This window comes from Balaenoptera physalus (assembly GCF_965194825.1).
Source record: "Balaenoptera physalus genome assembly, chromosome: 12".
Taxonomy (NCBI): Eukaryota; Metazoa; Chordata; class Mammalia; order Artiodactyla; family Balaenopteridae; genus Balaenoptera; species Balaenoptera physalus.
In genome coordinates, this window is record NC_138897.1 from 48,438,263 (window position 1) to 48,460,442 (window position 22,180).

General features: G+C 36.9%; 1 protein-coding gene across 1 annotated transcript in view; it reads left to right on the top strand.

Moving 5' to 3' along the window:
- Positions 1 to 1,269: 1,269 nt before the first annotated feature.
- CCDC178 (coiled-coil domain containing 178) overlaps positions 1,270 to 22,180 on the top strand; it is a gene marked incomplete at its 5' end in the record, with an annotated part of 45,054 nt that continues 24,143 nt past the window's right edge. The window contains 4 exons of the mRNA XM_082418783.1: positions 1,270 to 1,383; positions 2,462 to 2,502; positions 15,033 to 15,082; positions 15,512 to 15,663. Of these exons, the coding sequence (XP_082274909.1) occupies positions 1,270 to 1,383; positions 2,462 to 2,502; positions 15,033 to 15,082; positions 15,512 to 15,663 (357 nt within the window). The remainder of the gene's footprint in view (positions 1,384 to 2,461; positions 2,503 to 15,032; positions 15,083 to 15,511; positions 15,664 to 22,180) is intronic.

Consider the following 22,180-nt stretch of genomic DNA (forward strand, 5'->3'; position numbering starts at 1 on the left):
AATTCCAGTACACTTACATAACCCCAAAAAGCAGCCCTATACCATTAGCTGCCACCCCCCCATCCCAGCCCCTGGCAACCACAAAGCTACTTGCCTTTCAGTAACATCGTGGGCCTGGTGGGTGTCGACCAGTTCCTGGTGAAGACAGGCACCATAACGACCTTTGAGCACGCCCACTACACGCAGGTGATGAAGTTCAGTGTAAGCCTGGTCTTCAGGCTCGCTCTGGAAGCCAAGAACCCGGCTAACCTGCCCAAACTGGTCAGGTGGAGGGGCTGAAGCCGCAGGCCAAGTCGGATCCCAGGGAGCAGTGCATCATCAAGGAGTCGGGGAGCACATCACTGCAGGTGCCGTTGAGCTGCACCTGGTGATCTGCCTGAAGGTCCACACTTGCATCCCCTATCAAGAAATCCAACCATGTCATCTGCTACCGTGAGACCGTCTCCGAAAAGTCGAATGTGCTTCGCCTGCCCAAGGCCTGCAACAAGCGCAATCCGTTGCACATGGAAGCGCGGCCCTTCCCCAATGGCCTGGCGGTGGACATCAGGAGCGCGGTGTCCGCCCACCAGGAGCTCAAGCATTGGCCTGGCCGACTACCTGGAAGAGAAGTACGAGTGGGATGTGGCCTAGGCCCGCAAGATCTCGTGCACCGGCACCAGCCCCTATGTCCCCACCGACATCACCAGGGGTGTGCAGTCCCTCAACGAGAGCAAGTACAGCGTCGTGGCCGGCCTCCAGTGGGGGCGCTGTGCCAGGAGAACACGCGGGGCGTGCGCTTCGAGGTCCTAGATGCGACGCCGCCCAGGGATGCCACTCAGATCGCCCCCACCGTCCGCCCGGCGCCGCCTCTACGCCGCATGCTGACCGCCAGCGCGGGTTCCTGGAGCGCAGTACCTTGCGGAGAGCCGGGGTCAGGAACAAGTGCTTGGTGGTGTCCTGTACAAAAGCGGGGCCGCGTCTTCGAGGAGTCCCAGGAGGCCCGCACCCCCATGTCGTGAAGGCCTACCTGCCTGTCAGCGAGCCCTTTAGCATCACCGCCAAGCTGCGGTCCCACACGCGCGGGCGGCCAGGCCTTCCCCCGTGTGTGTGTGTGTGTGTGTGTGTGTGTGTGTGTGTGTGTGACCACTTTCAGTCCTGCCCAGTGGCCCCTTCCCCAACACCGGCGCCCCAGCCAGGTCGTGGCGGAGACGCGCAAGCGCAGAGGCCTGAAGCAAGGCAGTCCAGCTGCGCAACTTCCGGGACAACTCACGGAGCAGCACCTGCTCCGCCATGATTGACTGCAGCATCGAGCCGCGAATTCTCTTCGAGACACCGCGAGAACATCAGGACGCAGTGACGCTCCGCCTACGGGATTTTAGGGTCCACTCGGTGCCACCTTTACGCGTTAGAGCTTGATACCCTTTCTGCTGACATTTATATGAGGATTTCTGAGGTAACAGAATTGCCCTCACAGCAGGGATTTATTTGGCGAGTGGAGGGTGTGGGGAGGGGGGATGGGAGACCGTTTTGGACTTTTCATAGAAATGAATTGATAAAATAGTTGGCATTGTGTGTCTGCCTTCTTTTAAACTGGAGTTTTGTCGAGATTCTTTTTTTTTGTGGCTGAGTAATACTCCATTGTATGTATATTCCACATATTGTTTTATAAATTCATCAGTAGATGGGTGTTTGGGTTGTTTCCACTTTTGGACCATTATGAATAATGTTGTTATGAATATTCAAGTACAAGTTCTTATGTGGACGTCTATTTTCATTTCTGTTGGGTCTACACTTTGGACTGGAATTGCTAGGTCATTTGGTAACTTGATATTTAACTTTCTAATTGCCAGTTTTTTTCCAAAGCAGCTGCAGTGTTTTACGTTCCAAATGGCAATGTATGAGGATTGCAGTTTTTCTACCCCCTTGTCAACACTTATTAAATTTTGTTATCTTTTTAAACTTTATTATAGCCATTTTAGTGGGTGTGAAGTGGCATCTTATTGTGGTTTTGATTTGCATTTCCCTAATCACAAATGATGATCAGGATTTTTAAATATGTTTACTGTCACTTGTATGTCTTCTTTGGAGAAATGTCTCTTTAAATCTTTTGCCCATTTTTAAATTGGGTTATTAGTCTTTTTCTGTTCTTGAGTGATAATAATTCTTTATATGTTTTAGAAACTAGATCTTTATTAGATATGTGATTTATGAATGTTTTTGCTCATAGTAGGGGTTGTGTTTTCTCTTTTTTGGGGAGTTTTTTTGTGAGTTTTTAAAAACTGAGCTACAGTTGATGTACACTGTTTCAGGTGTACAGCAAAGTAATTCAGTTATTTCACTTTCTTGATAGTGTCCTTTGCAGCACAAAAATTTTTATTTTCATGAAGCCAATTTAATTTCTAAAATTGCTTGTTCCTTTGATGTCATATTTACCCCTTCATTTTCTTATAAGAGTTTTATAATTTTAGCTCTTGCATTTAAGTTTATGATCCATTATGAGTTAATTTTTGTACATGGTTTGAGGTAGGAATCAAAATTCATTTTTTTACATTCATATATTCAGTACTATCTGTTGATAAAAAGACTATTCTTTTCTCATTGAATAGTCTTTGCACCCTTGTAAAATTCAACTGACCTAAATATGGGTTTATATCAGGAATCTCAATTCTATTTCATTGATCTACATGTTTGTCCTTATGCCAGTACCACACCGTCTTGATTATTTAGATTTGTAATAATTTTTGAAATCAGGAAGTGTGATTCCTCCAACTTTGCTCTTCTTTTTCAATATTGTTTCAGCTAATCTGGGTCCCTGGCATTTCCATGTTAATTTTAGGGTCAGTTTGAGAATTTCTGAAAAACAACAACGACAAAAAGCTGCTGGAATTTGATAGAAATTGCACTGAACCTATAGATCAATATGAAGAGTTTTGGTGTCTTAACAAAATTGTCTTAGAATCCACTAACACAGGATATTTTTCTATTTATTTAGGTATTTAATTTTTTCAACAGTTTTGTAGATTCTAGTGAAACTTGTTTAACCAAACAAGTCTTGCACTTCTTTTGTTAATTTTATTCCTAAATATTTTATTCTTTTTGATGCCTTTATTAAATTGTATTTTGGATGCCTTTTATTTAATTTTCTTGCCTAACAATTCTGGCTCCGATCTTCAGAACAATATTGAATAGAAGTGGCAAAGTGTAGCTATGATTATCTTTTTCCTGATCTTAGGGGGAAAACTTCATTCTTTCCTGTAATATCTGATGTTAGCTGTGGATTTTTCACCTTTGTGAAGGAAGTTTCCTACTATTCCTGTTTTGATGAGTGTTTTTATCATGAATGGGATTGAATTTTGTCAAACACTTTTTCTGCATCTATTGAAATGTGTGGTTAGTATTGCATTGATTGATTTTCATATGTTGAAACATTTCTGGAATACATCTCACTTGGACATGATGTATAATTCTTTTTATATGCCACTAGATTTGGTTTGGTAGTATTTTTGAGGATCCATGTGCATAAGGAAATACTTTGTGTATAATTTTATTTTCTTATAATATTTTGTCTGGTTTTGCTGTCAGGATAATATGGGGCTCATAGAATGAGTTGGCAAGTGTTCTCTCCTCCTCTGTATAATTTTTGGCAAAGTTAAAGAAGCATCAGTGAGGCATTCTTTAAATATTTGGTGATATTCACCAGTGAAGCCATTTGGCCAAGGACTTTTCTTTGTGGGAGGATTTTTTATTACTGATTTAATTTCTTTACTTCTTATAGTTCTGTTCAGATTTTCTGTTTTTTCTTGAGTCAATTTTGATAGATTGTGGCTTTCTAAGAATTTGTTCATTTCATCCAGGTTATCTAATTTATTGGTAGAATCTTGTTTATAGTATTCCCTTATAAACCACTCTGTAATATAGTAATACCCTTATTTCATTCTTGGTTTTAGTACTTGGAGTACTGTCTTTTGCTTTTTGTTCCCTTGGGTAGTACTCATGGGAGAAATGGCTACTCAGGTCCTTTGCCCATTTTATAATCAGATTATTTGTTTTACTGCTGTTGAATTGTATGAATTCCTTGTGTATTTTGGATATTAACCCCTTATCAGATAGATGGTGTGCAAATATTTTCTCCCATTCTATAGGTTGCCTTTTCATTATGTGGATTGTTTCTTTTGTTGTACAGAAGCTTTTTAATTTATTTTAATTTTTTTAACTTTTTATTTATCATTTATTTTGGTTGCGTTGGGTCTTCGTTGCTGTGTGCAGGCTTTCTCTAGTTTTGTTGAACAGGAGCTACTCTTTGTCGCGGTGTGCGGGCTTCTCATTGCGGTGGCTTCTCATTGTGGAGCACGGGCCCCAGGCGCGCGGGCCTCAGTAGTTGTGGCCTGCGAGCTCAGTAGTTTGTCGCGCGGGCTTAGTTGCTCTATGGCATGTGAGATCTTCTCAGACCAGGGATCGAACCCATGTCCCTAGCATTGGCAGGTGGATTCTTAAGCACTGCACCACCAGGGAAGTCCCTGTGCAGAAGCTTTTTAGTTTGATGTAGTCCCACTTGTTGATTTTTGTTTTAGTTGGTTGTGTTTTTAGTGTCATAGCCAAAAGGTCCTTAAAAGAACAGTGTCAATGAGCTTTTTCCCTGTGTTTTCTTTTAGGAATTTTATGATTTCAGGTCTTACTTTTAAGTATTTAATCCATTTCAAGTTAACTTCTGTGAGTGATGTAAGATAGGGGTCCAGTTTCATTCTTTTGTATGTGAATATCCAGTTTTCCTAGCAACATTTATTGAAGAGATTATCCTTTCCTCATTGAGTAGTTTTGGCTCCCTTGTCAAATATTAATTGATTGTATATGCATGGGTTTATTTCTGGATTCTCTATTTTGTTCCACTAATCTATGTGTCTGTTTTCATGCCAGTACCATATTGTTTTGAGTGTTATAGCTTTGTAACACTGTTTGAAATAAGGACGTGTGATGCCTCTAGCGTTATTCTTCTTTGTCAAGATTACTTTGGCTATTAGGAGTCTTTTGATGTTCCAAATGAATTTTAGGATTTTTAAAAAAATTTCTGTGAGAAATGCTATCGGAATTTTGATAAGAATTGAATTGAATGGACATTTTAACAATATTTACTCTTCTCATCCATGAAGAGTAGCTCTTTCCATTTGTTTGTGTTCTTCAATCTCTTTCATCAATATCTTACAGTTTTTGGTGTATAGATGTTTCAATTCCTTGGTGAAATTTATTCCTAAGCATTTTGTTCTTTTCATGCTATTGTAAATGAGATTGTTTTGTCTCATGTAAGTATGTATGAGGTCGTAAGATATATATATATATATATATATATATATATATGATCAACTACCTCTGATATCTTTTGGTTTCCATTTGCATGGAATATCTTTTTTCATCCCTTCACTTTGAGCCTGTATGTGCCCTTAAAGCTGAAATGAGTCTCTTGTAATAGCATATATATATATATATATATATAGTTGAGTCTTGTTTTTTTTTTTTTTTAATTTGCTCAACTACTCTGCCTTTTGATTGGAGACTTTAATTCATTTACAGTTAAATTGATTATTGATAGGTAAGGATTTCCTAATGGCATGTTGTTGATTGTTTTCTGCCTGTTTTTTAGTTCCTTTGTTCATTTCTTCCTCTCTTGCTGTCTTCCTTATCGAATTGATGATTTTTCATAGTGGTATACTCTGACTCCCTTCTTTTTTTCTTTTGTGTATCTGTAATACTATAAGTTTTTGCTTTGTGGTTACCTTAAGGCTTAAATGAAGCATTTTATAGATATAACAGTCTTTTTGGAGCTGATAGCAACTAAATTTCAATCACATACAAAATCTCTGCCCTTTTATACCCCACCCTCCACATTTTGTGTTTTTGATGTCACAATTTACATCTTTTGTATTTGGTATCTATTAATAAATTATTGCAGTTATAGCTATTTTTGTACTTTTGTCCTTTAACTTTTATACTAGGATTAAGTGATTAATATACTGCCGTAGTACTGGAGTATTCTGTATTTGAATATATACTTACTTTTACTGATGTGTTTTATACTTTCATGTTTGTGTGTTGCTAATTAGTGTTCTTTCAACTTGAAGAACTCCTTTCAGCATTTCTTGTAAAGAAAGTCAAATGTTGATGAACTCCCTCAGCTCTTGTTTGGGAAACTCTTTCTCCTTCATTTCTGAAGGACAACTTTGCCAGCAAAGAAGCTGAGGTCCTCTGCAGAGCAGGCCACTGGAAAGCATGATCACTGCTGCTGCATGACTGATACTGGTAGCCTCTGCCATTCTTCCTTGTGCCAAGCCATCTTTATACTTCTCAGCTTTGCTGATCTCTGGGTGGGATGAAACCAAAGACGGTCCTTTGTGCAGTGCCCCAAAAGGGTGGGGAAGCTGGTTGCTCACCCTTTCCTAGTGAGAGGAGCTATTTCAGACCAGAGAGTTCCCTCTTGGCACTGAGCAGTGTGGACCTAGGGGGTGGGATAATGCAGACAAAATAAAGCTGTCTTCCTTTCCTTTTTGTGTGGTTATTCTTTGTTGTTGTTGTTGTTCCACTATGTTGCTGAAGTTTTTTAAGTGGACTCTTGAGCTCTCCCAGAGCTGTTTTTGTTTGTGGATAGCTGTCTAATTGTTGAAGTTTGTTGGATGGAGTCTAGGGTCTCCTACCCCACCATTTTGGTGATGTCACTCTGGATGATCTCTCTGCTTTTAATAGCTGCATGCTATTTTGAATACCTTCTCGTGAGAGTTAAGCCAAATGAAAAACATGGAAAACATCTAAAGATATTCTACTGTGGGTTTTGTTTAATATCGATATTTTAGTTGCTTTTTCAAGGACAGCACTTTCACAACATAGTTTTGTACATTATTTTGCTTATTTTAAAAATGAATATTAACTGTTCACTGAAATTTTTGTTTTCTTTTAAAAAGACAACGCCACATCACAAGCTTTGGTTTTATTTGGTGCCCCTAAGGAAGCTGTTGAGATTATTCATGAAAATAAAATGACAAATACTGAAGGTGAGGACTGAATCTAAATTGTATAGTAACCTATGTAAACTATATTTATATTCACTCATTAGTTTGTGATATCAGTGTTAAATTTTTATTAAGAAATACACTGTAAATATCTAATAGTTAACAGAGTAATGATATATAATATTAGAATACAATATTTTAATAAATTTTATTAATAGTATATTGTTAATTAAAATTTGGTTCATAAGAATTGTTTACAATTTCAGAAATGTATGAATTTTTAAAATAAACATTTTCTTTATCCTTCATGCCAGGGCTGGCAAGTGCTAGAAGCTTTCTAGTTCATTGAGGATATGTTTCTTAGAAGAAAAAGAATAAGGACTAATGTTTTTGGTGTTTGAAATCCAGAATTAAAAATTGTTCATTGAAAATCCATGAAACATTAGCTCAGAAAGTGTTTCTGGTATCTTATGTTGTAAGAAGTAGAAAGAGATGATGAAATGTATACATTTTATATATAGAGTTTCATACTTGTTTCTTCTCAGATCATTCTGGTGGAGAACTGCATATTTATCAAAATATTTAATCTAAATTTTGGTAAATCTCTGTTCTGCAGGTTGTTAGTTTGACAGGATAAAATTGGGATAAGTTACCCTTCTGATTATCTATTTCTGTTCAATAGAAATCTTGAATAGAATTTTAATGTTCTGGCTTAGAGTTTATTGCCGAAGTTAGTTATGGGCCATAGTTAGTTTTAGACAAATGTTTTAAAATATCAAATTATTGATTTATTAACCAATTAATTCAAGACACTGGAATATACATGTGCTATTAGGGTGCAGAGATATTTAAGAAATTATTCTTATATGGAATGTATAATCTTGCAAGCCAAATAAAATATACACCAATTAGTACAACACAATAGAAGTGGATGGTTGTATAGAGTAACAACAAAGATGACACAAAGTATTTAAAAGGTTCTGCAGCCAATTCCAGTGTGTGACCGTGGGGTTTCCCCACCACTAAGCCATTCTTGGACACCAGCTGGGTGTCCTACAATTCAGCTCAATTCTAACATCAGCTACCCAGAGATAGTGTCAGATCCCATAGGTCAAGGGCTTAGTCCTATAAGTCTACCCCTTGCCCCACTTCAGATGCCAGTCAAAAACCCAGTTTGTCACCTGTGCTTCTGACCAACCAGTGTAGATTGGTGGTTCCAATTACACCCCTCCCTGCCTTGGTTTTGACTAATCTGCTAGAGTGGCTCACAGAACTCAGAGAAACATTTTACTTAGTAGATCACTGGTTTATTATAAAAGGATATAACTAAGCAACAGCAGATGGAAGAGATGCGTAAGGCGAGATATGGAGGAAGGGCACAGAGCTTACATGTCCTCTCGAAGTGTGCCAGTCTCCCCAAATCTTCATGTGTTCACCAGCCCAGAAGCTCTCTCATCCCTGTCCTTTTGAGTTTTTATGGAGTCTACGTTACATGGGCAAGATTGATTAAATCATTGGCCATTGGCTATTGATGCACCCTCCAGCCCCTCTCCCCTCCCCAGAGGGCGGGGGCGGGACTGAAAGTTCCAACTCTGTAATCACAAGATTGGTTCTCCTGAGTCCCCATCCTTAGGTGGGGGTCCAAAAGTCACCTCAGTAACATAACAAAGGACACTTTCATTGCTCTCATCAGTTAGGAAATTACAAAGGTTTTAGGAACTCTGTGCTAGAAACAGATGAAGACCAAATATATATTGCTTATTCTAAATCACAATATCACAGTAGTGTATGACAAATGAATACTGTGGACAAGAATCTTTAGTGTTTCGAGTAACACCAGTTTGTATGGCCTCTAAGAATTAAGAGGATTGTTAATGGATAAGGACAGATTTGAACTGAATCTTGAAGGATGTATTTGTATATGAAAAGAAACGTGAGGAGGGAAATTAAGCAAGAACCACAGAATGAGTCAAATAATGTGATGAAATAACACAAAGTACGGAAAAAACAGATTACTTTGACTACAGCATAGGAAAGATTCAGAAATTTAAAGATAATTGGTTAAAATAAAGCTAGAAATGATTGAGGGGCAGTCAAGAAGCATTCTGAATTTCAGGCTCAAAAGTGTGAACTTCATTATTGCTCAGTCTCTGGTCCTATATAGATTCGATTGGAGATATTATGTTACCAAATTCTTTGCTTGAAAGTATGAGTCTGAGTGCACGATGCAGAATTATTTGGTTATAGAAGGAAATATAGAAACTATTCACCTAAACAAATAAGCTGCTGGATAGTTCTCCAGAAAAGATAGGTTTATTTGGGATCAGCAGGTTTGGGGTGTGCAACCACAGTGAGCCATGTGCAAGTTCCCCCAAAGCAAGAGAAGGAGAACTCTTTTATATAAGGGAAAAGGAAGTTGAGATGACAATAGTAAACAAAGAGCCCATGGCTTTTCATTGGCTGAGTCCTTGCCAGGAAGGAAGAGGAGTCCTTCTTCTTCTTGTTGGGCTCTGTTATCATCGCAGGGTGTGAGAGCTCCCCCTCCTGGTCTCCTGACTCTACTTGAGGTTTCTGTTTATTAATTGTTATAAAAATGATTATCCTATTATGGTTTGTGCTTAAGGTAATAAGGGTTTGATCTATGAATGATAAACGGATATGAAAGATAGGAATTAAAGAGATTACAAAGGAATTGTTAAGATTTGGTAAACCGACTGGGTATATTGTTACAGGAACTTGAAAAGGAGGATTCAACAATGGTTTAACTGTTGCAAACTTTGATAATGGGAACAGAGGAGTAAGAAAGGAAAGGAGGTTGAATGGAATGAAGATGAGTTTAGTTTTAGAAATACTGGCTTTGCGAATGGGTTTGGTCCTTTTAACTACCTCTGGCTTGCTGTCCTTGACAAAGTCCAAATGTTTAATACCAGATATATTGGGGATGGGCCTGAAACCGAAATTTTCATCTTGGTATGTCTTTACTCTCTCAATCATTCTTTCATTTGCCAAATAGTTCCCGATTATCGACTCTGTGCCAGGCACCATGCTCACTGCTTGGAATGTATCAGATCCCTGCCACCCTGCCACCTCCCTCTGTACATCTCCCTAATCTTTTCCAGCTCTATATCTGATCATACAAATGTGCTCATTTTCCTCTGTAGCCTTTCTGACTTTGGCATTTTAGTTTACTGATGTCATGAATTTATTTCCTTGTTTGTGGTATATCGACTTCTCAAAGAGTACATTCTACTTTTAATCCTCTTCCTCCCATACTGCATAGGATCTAGCAGGTCCATCCTTCCCTTCCCTACATTCAGTGCTAGGCTTGGGCTCTAGGAAGGACAGGTTTTGGAATACATTTGGCAAGGAGTTCAGTGTAAAGTTAAGTCTAAAGATGTTTACTTAGGAGTCAAGCACTCAGAGGAGATGACTAAGGGAGAGAATATAAAGGGGAAAGATTATTTCTTACCAAGTAGTCATGATTAAGAAATATGAGGAGAAATAGTCAATGAGGAAGTAAAAGAAAGCTATTAAAGAAGAACATTTCAAAGAAGTGTTTTCTACTATATTCTGTATAATGAGTTAAAAGAGAAGGAGAGTGGTACAAGGTTATTGAATTCTGTCACTAGGGAATGGCTGGTGGTCTTTTTAATCAAACAAATTTGTTGAGGTAAAATTTAAGTATAATAAAATCTACTCATTTTAAGTATACAGGTCAATGACTTTTGACAAATGTATACATCCATTTAACCACCGTCTTAAACAGGATATAGATACTCTTTTCAGAAAGTTCATTCATGTTCTTTGTGGTCACTGTCTCTTCACTCCACCCCTCATATCCACTGATATGATTTTAGTTTTAACATTTTAAAATTTTAAATAAGTGGAATCATTCCATTTGTGCTCTTTTGTGTCCAGTTTCTTTCAAAGACTCAGAAAGAGGTCTGTGAGATTCATCCATGTTGTTGAATATATTAGTAGTTTCAATGTTGCATATATTAGTAGTTGTTCATTTTATTACTCAGTAGTATTCCCTTGCATGAGTGCTGTATAGTTTATCTGTTCAACCATTGATGGAAATTTGGGATTTTCTAATTTGGGGCTATTATAAATAAAGCTGTTATGAATATTTACACACAAGTCTTTTTATAGATGGATTTTTATTTATCTTGGGTAAATACATAGAAGTGGAATGCTGAGTCATATGATAAGTGCATGCTTAACTTTTATAAGAAATTGCCAAACTATTTTCCAGAAGTCATTTACAGTTCCACCAGCAATATATGAGTTATAGTTGTTCTATATCCTCACTAATATTGGCTTTGCCAGTCTTTTAAATTTTAGGCATTCTAGTGATTGTGAAGTTGTACTGTACTGTTAATTAAATTTGCATTTTTCTGATGATTAATGAAGCTGAGCATCTTTTTACATGCTTATTAGTCATTTGTGTATTGTCTTTTGGAAGATTCCAAGTCTTATGCCCATTTTTTATTGGATTGTCTTCCTATATAGGAAGTTGTAAATTTTCTCCGCACATTCCAGATATAAGTCATCTGTTGGATATATATCTGTTTTCTCCCACTCTCTTGCTTGTCGCTTCATATTGTAATATCTTTTTGAGGCATGCTGAATGTTTTGACTTTGATGAAGTCAAATTTATTTTTTTAATGTTTCTCTTTTCTCTCCCTTCCTTCTTTCTTGCGTGTATTTTAAAGATATTTTTCTATTATGTCCTGGCCTATATTGTTTCTGATGGGAAATGTAGCAGTTATTCATATCCATGTCCCCTATATGTAATGTGTCCTTTTGTTATCTGGCTGCTTTAAAGATTTCCTCTTCAATTGGTTTTCAGCAGTTTGGCTATGATGTTCTCAGACATAGTTCTCTTTATATTTTAATTGTATGAGATTTGTTGAGCTTCTTGGATGTGTGAAGTTCTCTTTATATTTTAATTGTATGAGATTTGTTGAGCTTCTTGGATGTGTGAATTGATGTTTTTCATCAAATTTTGAAATTTTTTTGGCTGTTATTCTGTTATTTTTCCCTCCAAATTTCACTCTCTTCTTCTTCCAGAACCTCAACTTCACATGTGTTGGACTGATTGATTTTTTCCTACAATTCCTTGAGGATCTGTTCTTTTTTGTTCATTTTTCTTTCTCTTCTTCAGAATGGATAATTTTTTAAAAAATTTATTTTATTTGTTTATTTTTGGCTGCATTGGGTCTTCATTGCTGCACCTGGGCTTTCTCTAGTTGCGGCTAGCAGGGGCTTCTCTTGTTGTGGAACACAAGCTCTGGGCACGCAGGCTTCAGTAGTTGTGGCACACAGGCTCGGTAGTTGTGGTTCGTGGGCTCTAGAGCACAGGCTCAGTAGTTGTGGTGCACAGGCTTCGTTGCTCTGCGGTATGTGAGATCGTCCTGGAGCAGGGCTCGAACCTGTGTCCCCTGCACTGGCAGGCGGACCCTCAACCACTGTGCCACAAGGGAAGTCTCTAGATTGGATAATTTTTATCAATTAATCGGCCCATTCATTCTTTACTCAGGGAAAGGTCTCCTCCTCCCTTCCCCCACCACCAGTGTATAACAAAACTAAAAGGAACTTTGTTTTTCACAAAAGAAGTTAAAGGTACTTTCTGTTTATCACACAGAGGCTTTGCAAGGAGAAGAAATTATTTCTAAACTTAAGAGCACTAGCTTATTCTACATTTTGGGAAGAAAATCAAGATGTTGAAAGGGATAATCAAATGTGGAAAAGAAATCTGTGTTTAGATAAGTGTTTTACTCAGAGTGCTGAGGTCAGATAAAGGAATGATACAGTAACTTGGGTGATGGATGTAAAGGAATTACATATTAAAATCAGAAGAGAAGGAAGGAGGGTAGTGATAAAATCTTAAATTATTGTGCCTGTGTGAGTAAATTATGTAAGGATCAAATTCACTGAGCAAGGAGAGTTGACAGTTAATGAACATAAACTGCCATTTGCCCACACAATCAAGCTGTCCGTATTTTTTCTCAAACGAAAGTTTCATGTTGCAGTCTCAACAAACCTCAGCTCTGGCCTAGGTCCAGGAGGGTCTTGCTCTTATGCATTGATTCTGAGCAAGGGAATTGGAGTTGGGCAGATTTTTAGAGAGAATGAGTGTCCTGCCTGAGCTTAATGCTTGAAATACTCACCCTGATCCTTTGTGCACAGGCTTCATGAGGAGGAGCTCTATCCATTTATGTTTAACTAAAACTGTGGCTTCATTGTATCATGGAATTTTAGGTGAAAATGATATTATATAACACCCTGCCAACTAGTTCATTTATTCAGTGAGAAATCTGAGGTTAGCAACTGAGTAGTTTTAGCTTAAAAAAGCACAGTTACTTATTAGTCAGGCTGAAAAATGAGTGACCATGGACACCTAGTTTAGTGACCTAAGTGTATCTATAATGTGGGCAAAATTAAGAAGTGGAAAGGAAAGTTTTAGCTTACACTGTGCATGTATTAGAATAAAGCAGTAATAAGAACTCCTGAATTCTTGTTCTTTCTTGTGCTGCTTGTGATGCCATGTCTTCTATAGACTTTCAGTGCAAAATTTAACTTCACAGGATTTCATTTTCCCCACTTCACCGTACGTAAAATGTTAATCCTAAACCACGGAGTGTTGTGGAAATTAATTAATACTCACCTAGTAGGTTGAGAATGGCACACGTAGAAAAATGTTAAATGAGTCCTTGCTATCTTTGCTTTCTCCACATTTAATGAAGCAAAACAATGTTTTTGAGTGTAAGGGCAACCGCCTGGTTGCTAAATGTACTGTATTGAAACCTTATTTCTTGGGGAAGGGCAACATGCCCTTATCAGGACGTTTGGATAAGAGATCAACATGTACTTTTTACCAGCTTGTTTTTTGGTCCTTTGACTGTTACAGAGATGAAAATATATATATCTGTGTATGAACTAAAGGGGTAAAATGGAATATAACAGAAAAAAATAGTCATACTGAGTATATGTGTTCACTATGGTCAAAGCATAGTAAAATACATTAGAATATCAGCATTGATATCTTGAAGGAACATTCGAATTTCAAAAACAAGTGATATGTGAAACTTCTGAGAGGTGCCCTGAAATATATTTTAAGAACTGCCTCTCTTTATTTTGCCACATTTTAAAAAATATAAAAACAACCTTCATGGTATTGCTTACACTCCAAAGCCAGAGAGATATAGTTCAAGTCCCAGCTCTCCCACATCCCAGCTCTGTGGAATAGGGCACTTTATATAACTTCTCTAAGCTTTGATTTCCTCATTTGAAATCAAGAGAATAATAAGATTCTCTTAAGATTGTTGTGAGGATTAAATAATATGTGGCATCAAAAGTACTTAGCACAGTTCCATGTTTGGCACATATTTTAGTGCTCAAAAATGTTTATATATATATTTTTTTCTATATGGGCTATTATTTTATATATGGGATACGAATATATATGAGATAGAGTAAACACTTATAAATGAAACACATGCCATTTTGACAGAGATTGCATTTTTGGAGGAGGATATTATGAGATATTTAAAAGATAAAGATATTTAAGAGATTGCAGTTTAAATGAAGCTATCTGAAATATTTACCATCTCTATGTGTTGACATTGAAACAAAAGGCACAGACTGGAGGCAACAGCATTACTTCTGTGTTCCTCAAGGTTAACTGCAATGAGAACATCAGGCTGTTCTCATTGAGGCACCGAACCTATTCTGTGTCTTGCATTTAAGATCAGTGATTGCAGCTGTAATCCAGACCAATAGAGTCTTTAGAGGCAAAAAGACTGCAAGTAAGCACTTTGGTGGAGTCTCACGGACAACTTTGCTGTGCTTCTGCAACCTTCAGTTGATTCGGAACATGCCAGGATTAGAATCACTGAGGCACATCAGACTGAGTGGATTTTATGATGAGTACAACTTGAATGCCATAGTGAGAACATCAATCACACTTCGCATGAGACTTCAATTTTTAGAGATGGAAGGTAGAAAATGAGGTTATTATGAGGATGATAGGGACCCGCTTTTATTTTTTTTCAGCAAGAGAAACCATGCTGGATTTAAGGAAGAACTTCCTCAATGCCTGAGTGGTTAGATATTATTTACATTGGAACATGTGGGGTCTCTTTGAGGGGAGAATTTAAAATACATGTCAAAGTCATTTTTTAAGTGATTCAGGATCTATTTAGAAACAAATGGATTAACTGGTTTCTACCTTTTTTCTTTTTTCATGATGCTATGGAACACTTTAACTTTTTAACTTTCTTGAAGTTTTATTCTTGCTTCTTAGATTTATTTTTATTTGTTACAGTTTAAGTTATAAATGATCATTTTATTTTAGCTTTCAGAATTTTTGAAGGTTAATTCTGTAATTCTCTGACATTTATCAATCTGTTGATTAAAGAAAGTTTGAGTGTTAGTACTAGTAAAGCAGAATACTTTTTGTACATTCTGAACTTCAGGGTTTACTATTCTGTATATGACTGTGAACTGATGTCTTCTGTCTGCTTTATCTATAGGGGTGAATGAAGGCATTTACTTTAGCCACCCATGCCGACGTAAAAGCTGTGCTTTAGTAAACATCCCAGCACCATGTGTCAACAAAATGATTTCACACATTGAAGATGTAGAGTCTAAAATACAGGAGCATCTGAAACAGGTAAGTGATAATTAACATGCTAACATTTTTGTAAGCTCTATAGGGCCTATAAGCATCTGTTACTTAAAGAACCCGGGGAATTATTTTTTTTTTAATGATTCTTGGACTACTTTATAGAATCTTGGCTCAGTTACATAATTTACTAATCTAGACATGTTTTTGATAGTGTCATTTCAGAAGGGTGAAATGACCTTATTAAATAGATTTTTTTTCCTACGTGTTTGTTCTTTATCCACAGGCAATCATGCTAAGTAGTAATTTCCATAGCCAACTTGACGAGTAAATTAAATAGCATTTACATCCTTTTTAGGGACACTAAACTGATTAGATGATTAGATGAGTAAATTGGTGTATAAAAGGACAGAATGCCCTCTTTAATGAGTTATTTTGTTCTAAAGAAATACTCAACAGGTCTGTTAAAAGAGAATATAATGATTCTTCCTTTGTCTTTTTAAACTGATAAAGTTTGCCTTTATTATTCTGAAGGGAGTTCAATCTTGAAATCACTGAAACTTTCAGTTATTTTCAAAGGATGATTTAGGAATGATTAAAAAACCTTCTCATACATTTTATTAATATTATGTTTCTAAGCAATTAATGCACAACTACGCTGCCCAGACAGGAAGATAAGTTTGTCAGAGATTTGTGCTGTTTCCCTTCCTTCACCACTGTTACTGGATCTGGCTCTGAGAGAGTTCTGATGGGCCCTCATCATGCTTGATCTAGGGTGTAGTTTCCTTCCAGAGGCATTAGAGTGCCGTCTTTAAGATCACAGCCCTTAGAGCCACATATTCTGTGAACTTAGATGGGAATGGTGATAATAATATTGTGTTAGTTAAGTGCTGGCATATGATATTAGCTATGTGTATTGTTATTTCTACAATATTATTTATATCATTCTGTATTAGTATTATATTTATCTCTGTTGCTTTTTTGTTTCCCCAAACCAGAATACCCCTTCACAAAATGCTTCGCAGGTCACAGGTCTAATGGTGGCCTGGGCCTTGAAGAGTATATTAAATAGATAAAAGAGAATTAATATTAATTAATATGATATGCTGTACACGTCACATGTGTTTTAATTAACAATTATGCGTGTTGTTAAAAATGATGAAAATAGATTCATAGGTATTTTAATAAACAATTATAGTAACTGTACTATAATAGCTATTATAAACCATTGTAATAACTCAAAACTGTTGTTGAATTGTTAATGTTATGTCTAACTGATAGATGGGGAAATAATAATTTAAAGTAGTTGAGAATCTTGTTCAAGGTCACAAGACAGAATTGGGATTTGAACACACACCCTCTTTTATCAAAGCCCATGTTCATTACCCAATCCTGCTTGGGATTCTGAGCAGTTAATGAACTGTTAAACACTATGGATAATGCACCAGCTAAAATATTACCTTAGATAAAAGTAATTCACAAAATAAGCTAAGATATTTTATAGCTTATCTTCAGGAAAACTGAAAAACCAGCCTTTTTGTGTAAATATATTACGTAAATGAGCCAGCTGCTGTAAGTTTGTCCATCTACTCATAGACGTTTAACTGCAATTCTGAATCTTGAAAAGAAAATTTTTCAGAGTAGAGTTACTGTGAACATTTTATCTATATTTGTTTTTGCAAAGAATGAGAAGACATGGAAAAATGATGGAAATAATCACCTGGATAACTTCCTATACAAATAAGAGTTTTTGTTTTATTTTTCTTCCACCTGATTCTCCCAGACTGCCTAGGATAGAGATAGTTTTATTTAATTTGGAATGATCTCTACTAAATTGAAAATTTCTTCTTCATTTAATCAATACAAGTCATTTAGATGCTACTATGATTTAAAAGAATGGCTTAGAGAGAAAGTATTTAGAAATCATTCTTTAAAATATAAAGAATATATTGTACAAAAATAATAACTTTATCATTAATAACAATGATAATAAAGCTTATGTTTATTAAGTGCTTACTGTATATCATAGGCTGTATTAAACACTTAATATGCATGATTTTATTGAATCTTTATGGAAACCTTGTGAGGTAGAAAGTGCCATTATCCCCAGTTATGGATGAGGAAGATGATTGCAAAGGTTGATTCCTCCTTTCTCCCAGAGCTAGCATCCAGACCAGGTGTGTCTGAGACCTATGACACTCTGTTCACCACTGTACTGAGTCATCTCTATGCCTGAAAGTATGTCAGCTGTGAGGACCCAATAACATGAATGTTAAAATGCTTATACTTGGAAAATGTTGCTTTGCTTACACCATTTTGTATCCGTTTTTAATTCTGAAACCTAATGTTTGATCATCTGACCCTCTTGACCAAATACTTTGAGTTCTCTCATTCTGTTAATTCTATTTCATTTGAAACTTCAAACCTGACACATCCACCATTTCCCATTCTATCATACCCATTTTCTTTTACTTCCTTGCCTAACCAATTCATCTCTTAAAACACTCACCAATTGGTATATTTGGTCCTTTACTTCTTTATTCTGCAGTCCTTTTAGTCTGACAAAGTGCCAAATCTAATGAGCTCTCTCTGATGGTCCGCCATCTTCACTCCTACACCCAGGCTGCTGAATAGTAATGGAGAACATTACACAATAATCCAAATTTGAGATATTATGCATTCATGGTTTCCAACCTCAATGGGACCTTTCATAGTGCTCTGAAATTATTCTATTTGTGAATCAGAACTTTCCCTCGTATTCTTTGGTGGCTACTCTAGTCCTCTCTTTTGTTCAGGTTTCCAAATCCTCCACCTCACTACTCAGTCATCTCTTACTTCCCAAAGAAAATAGGAGATAAAATAACAGAAATGCCTCAAACCCCTGTTATCTCACCTATGCACGTCCTTGAATTCCACAAACATAATTCCCTTTGTCCTTCCATGGAAGATCCACCCCCCCACCAAATGGCTCTCCCTTCACCTGTGTTCCACCTTCTGCCTTTGCAAGGATCTTGTTCCATCAGGCGTTGTTCCAGTCATCCTATGTTCCAAATCTCCTTTTTTATTAACTCACTCCTGTCAACGTTTAAAATATTGATGTTTCTCCTGTGTTCAAGAAATTTTTTCATCCCATACATCCCTTTAAATATATCCCCTTTTCACTTTCTCTTCTCATCCCATGTAACATCTGAAAAGAGTTGCCTAAATTTAGTATCTCTGATCCCTCACCTCCCACTTACCCATTTATTCATTGCAATCTGTATTTGGTCCTCATTCTAATGAAAATACCTTCAGAAAAATAACCACTGTTTTTTGTGTTATCTATTGCTACAAGCGTGTGTGCGTGCACACACACACACAAACACACACACTCTAAAACTTTGTGGCTAGAACAAGCATTTATTTGGTTACCGTTGAGCAATTTGTTCTGTGCTCAGCTGGATAATTTTGTTGGTTCTTGCCTGGGGCCAATCATGTGGCTGCACATATCTGCTAAGTCAACTGGAAATAGTGATAATGATGGCCTCGCTCACATGCCTGGTGGTTGGGAGAGTATTTTAAGAGGACAAATCTCAATGGGTAAGTGCTTAATAAAGCTTTGCTTGTGTTATGTTTGCTGACGTCCCACTGGCCAAAGCAAAGCCTATAATCAGTCCCTCTGTTAATCCAGTAGAGTATTAGAGAAAACGTGGATGCCAGGAGACATGATTCTTTGGAAACTATTTATGTAGCAATCTATTAGCTAGTCCATTGGCAACATGATGAACCGTCCATCCAAATGCAAACTATAATCACCAGCTCCCAAGAAGTTGTATTCCATAATGGTATCATGCAGACGTCCATGGTCACACATACTGCAAAAGATCTGACGCAGGCAATATTTCTTAGGTGCAGCTTCTTTTTGACCCAGAAATATGTGAATTAAAATGAGAAGTTAAATACTGTTTCTGCATACTTAGCATATAATGGTGAAGCAGGTATAGAATCATCACAAAAAACATTCTCATTTCCATAAGGGGAGGAATGAAAGGCACATAGCTTTCACTAATGCATAAAATTTTGAAATTTATCAGCGCACATGATGTTAGGTCTACCACATCTGGGACCAAGGAATGTTTCTTGATTTAGGACTCAGTTCTGCTTCCTGGGAATAGTTTCTGAATTTGTTGTTCTCCTTGTCTCTTTAATCTACTCTCTGAGCTCTTTGCTCTTTGATTTTCATAATAGACCTGAATAGCTATCTCAGACTTTTTCCTGTATTAGTCTGCTCATGCTACCATAACAAAATACCATAGACCTGGTGGCTTAAACAACAGAATTTTATTTTCTCACAGTTCTTCTAGAGGCTGGAAGTCCAAGGTCAAGGTGCTATCAGGGTTGGTTTCTAGTGGGGAATCTCTTCCTGGTTTGTAAGCAGCCTCCTTCTCACTGTGTCCCCACATGGCCTTTCCTCTGTGCCCATATGTTGAGAGAGAGAGCTCTGGTGTCTCTTCCCCTTCTTATAAGAACACAGGTGTTATTGTATTAGGACCCCACCCTTATGACATCATTTAACTTTATCTGCTAATACAGTCACATTGGAGATTAAGGCTTCAACATACGAATTTTGGGGGCAGACAGCTCAGTCCATAACACTGCCATAATAAGCTGGAAGCTCAGAAGCTTTTTTGTATTTTGAACTCTCTCTTGTTTTTTAGTTCAAAATGTTTCAATTCTCCTAAGAACTTCAGGGTTTCATATTAATCTCATTGGGTTTAACCCCACAACTTAAAAGCTGTGGCCATATTCTTTTTTTTTTTCTTTAACATAATTTCTTTTAGTTGGGTAATTTTTTATATTCTCCTAAATCGCATTGGTTTTTTAAAATAAACTTTATTTTAGAACAGATTGAGACTTCTAGAAAAATTGGGATGATGATACAGAGATTTCATATATACTCACATTACATAATATCTTACATTAGTGCAGTACATTTGTAGTATAGTACATTCGTTGTAATTAATGAACCAATATTTGTACATTATTACTAACTGTAGTTCATACTTTATTTTAATTTTCTTAGGCTTATTTGAGATGAAATTCATGTAACATAAAATTAACCATTTTAAAGTGAACAACTTATCAACATTTAGTACATTCGCAAAGTTGTGCTGTCACCACTTCTATCTAGTTCCAGGACATTTTCACCACTGCAAAATAAAGCCTTACACAGATTAAAGATTTAATCCTCATTTAACTCTCTACTCTGGCCTGGCAACCACAATCTGCTTTCTGTTTGTATGGATTTACCTTTTCTGGAGTTTTTGTATAAAGGAAATCATACAATATGTGATCTTGTGTGTCTGGCTTCTCTTACTTAGCATAACATTTTCAGGTCCATCTGCATTGCACCATGTATCAGTCCTTCCTTTTTTATGACTTAATAATATTCCACTGTATGTATATACGACAATTTGTTTAACTGTTCATCTGTTAATGGACATTTGGGTTGTTTCTACCTTTTGTCTATTGTAAATATGGCTGAAATGAACCTTCATATACAAGGATTTGTTTGAGCACCTGTTTTCAATTCTTTTGGGTATATACCTAGGGGTAAAATTACTTTGTCATATGGTAGTTGTATGTTTAACTTATTGAGAACGACCAAACTGTATTTCATAGCTCAAATATTTTTGTTCTTGAGTTATGAGAGTTCTTTATATGTTTTGGATTACTAGACCCTAATCAAATATATGATTTGCAAACATTTTCTCCAGTTATGTAGGTTGTCTTTCACTTTCTTGATCACGTTACCTGCTGTACAAAAGTTTGTTATTTTGACGAAGTTCAGTTTATCTTTTTTTTTCTTTTGTTGTTCATGCTTTTGTTGTCATATCTAAGAATTCATTGCCAAATCCCAGGTCATGAAGATTTACCTTTATGTTTTCTTCTTTGAGTTTTATGGTTTTAGCACTTATATTTAAATCTTTGATACATTTTACATATAGGAGACATGTATATCCTTGGAGTCAAAGGTAAGATAATGGTGGATTAAAAATGACTACCCTCCTCCTTTATACCTCCTTCCATTAACAGTCTATTCTCTCAACCTTTAAACATAGACTGGACTTGTGGCTTGTTTTGAACAACAAATATGTCAGAAGAAATGTCATATAACTGCTAAGCAAAGTGTCAAGAAGCCTTGAAGCTTCTGCTTTCACTGTCTTGCTGCTGTAAGTTCCCCAGGTAAAGAAGCCTAATCTTACCTCTTTGAGGATGAATGACCAGGTAGAGAGACAGACCCAACCCACAGCAAGCACAAAACATCAGACTTGTGAGTGAAGTTGTTTTGAACTATCTATCCTAGTCAAGCTGCCAGATGACTGCATTAGTTTGAGGTCACATTAGTGACCAAGAAAACCACACAGCTGAGCCCATCTTACATGGTAACTCACAAAATTATGAGCAAATAAAACGGGGAATATTTATAGCCACTAAGTTTAAGAGTGGCTTACTATGCAGCAATAAATTATGCATTGTTGAATACGACACTGAAATATACAGGCACATGTGCGTATACACCACATTAAACTGAGTA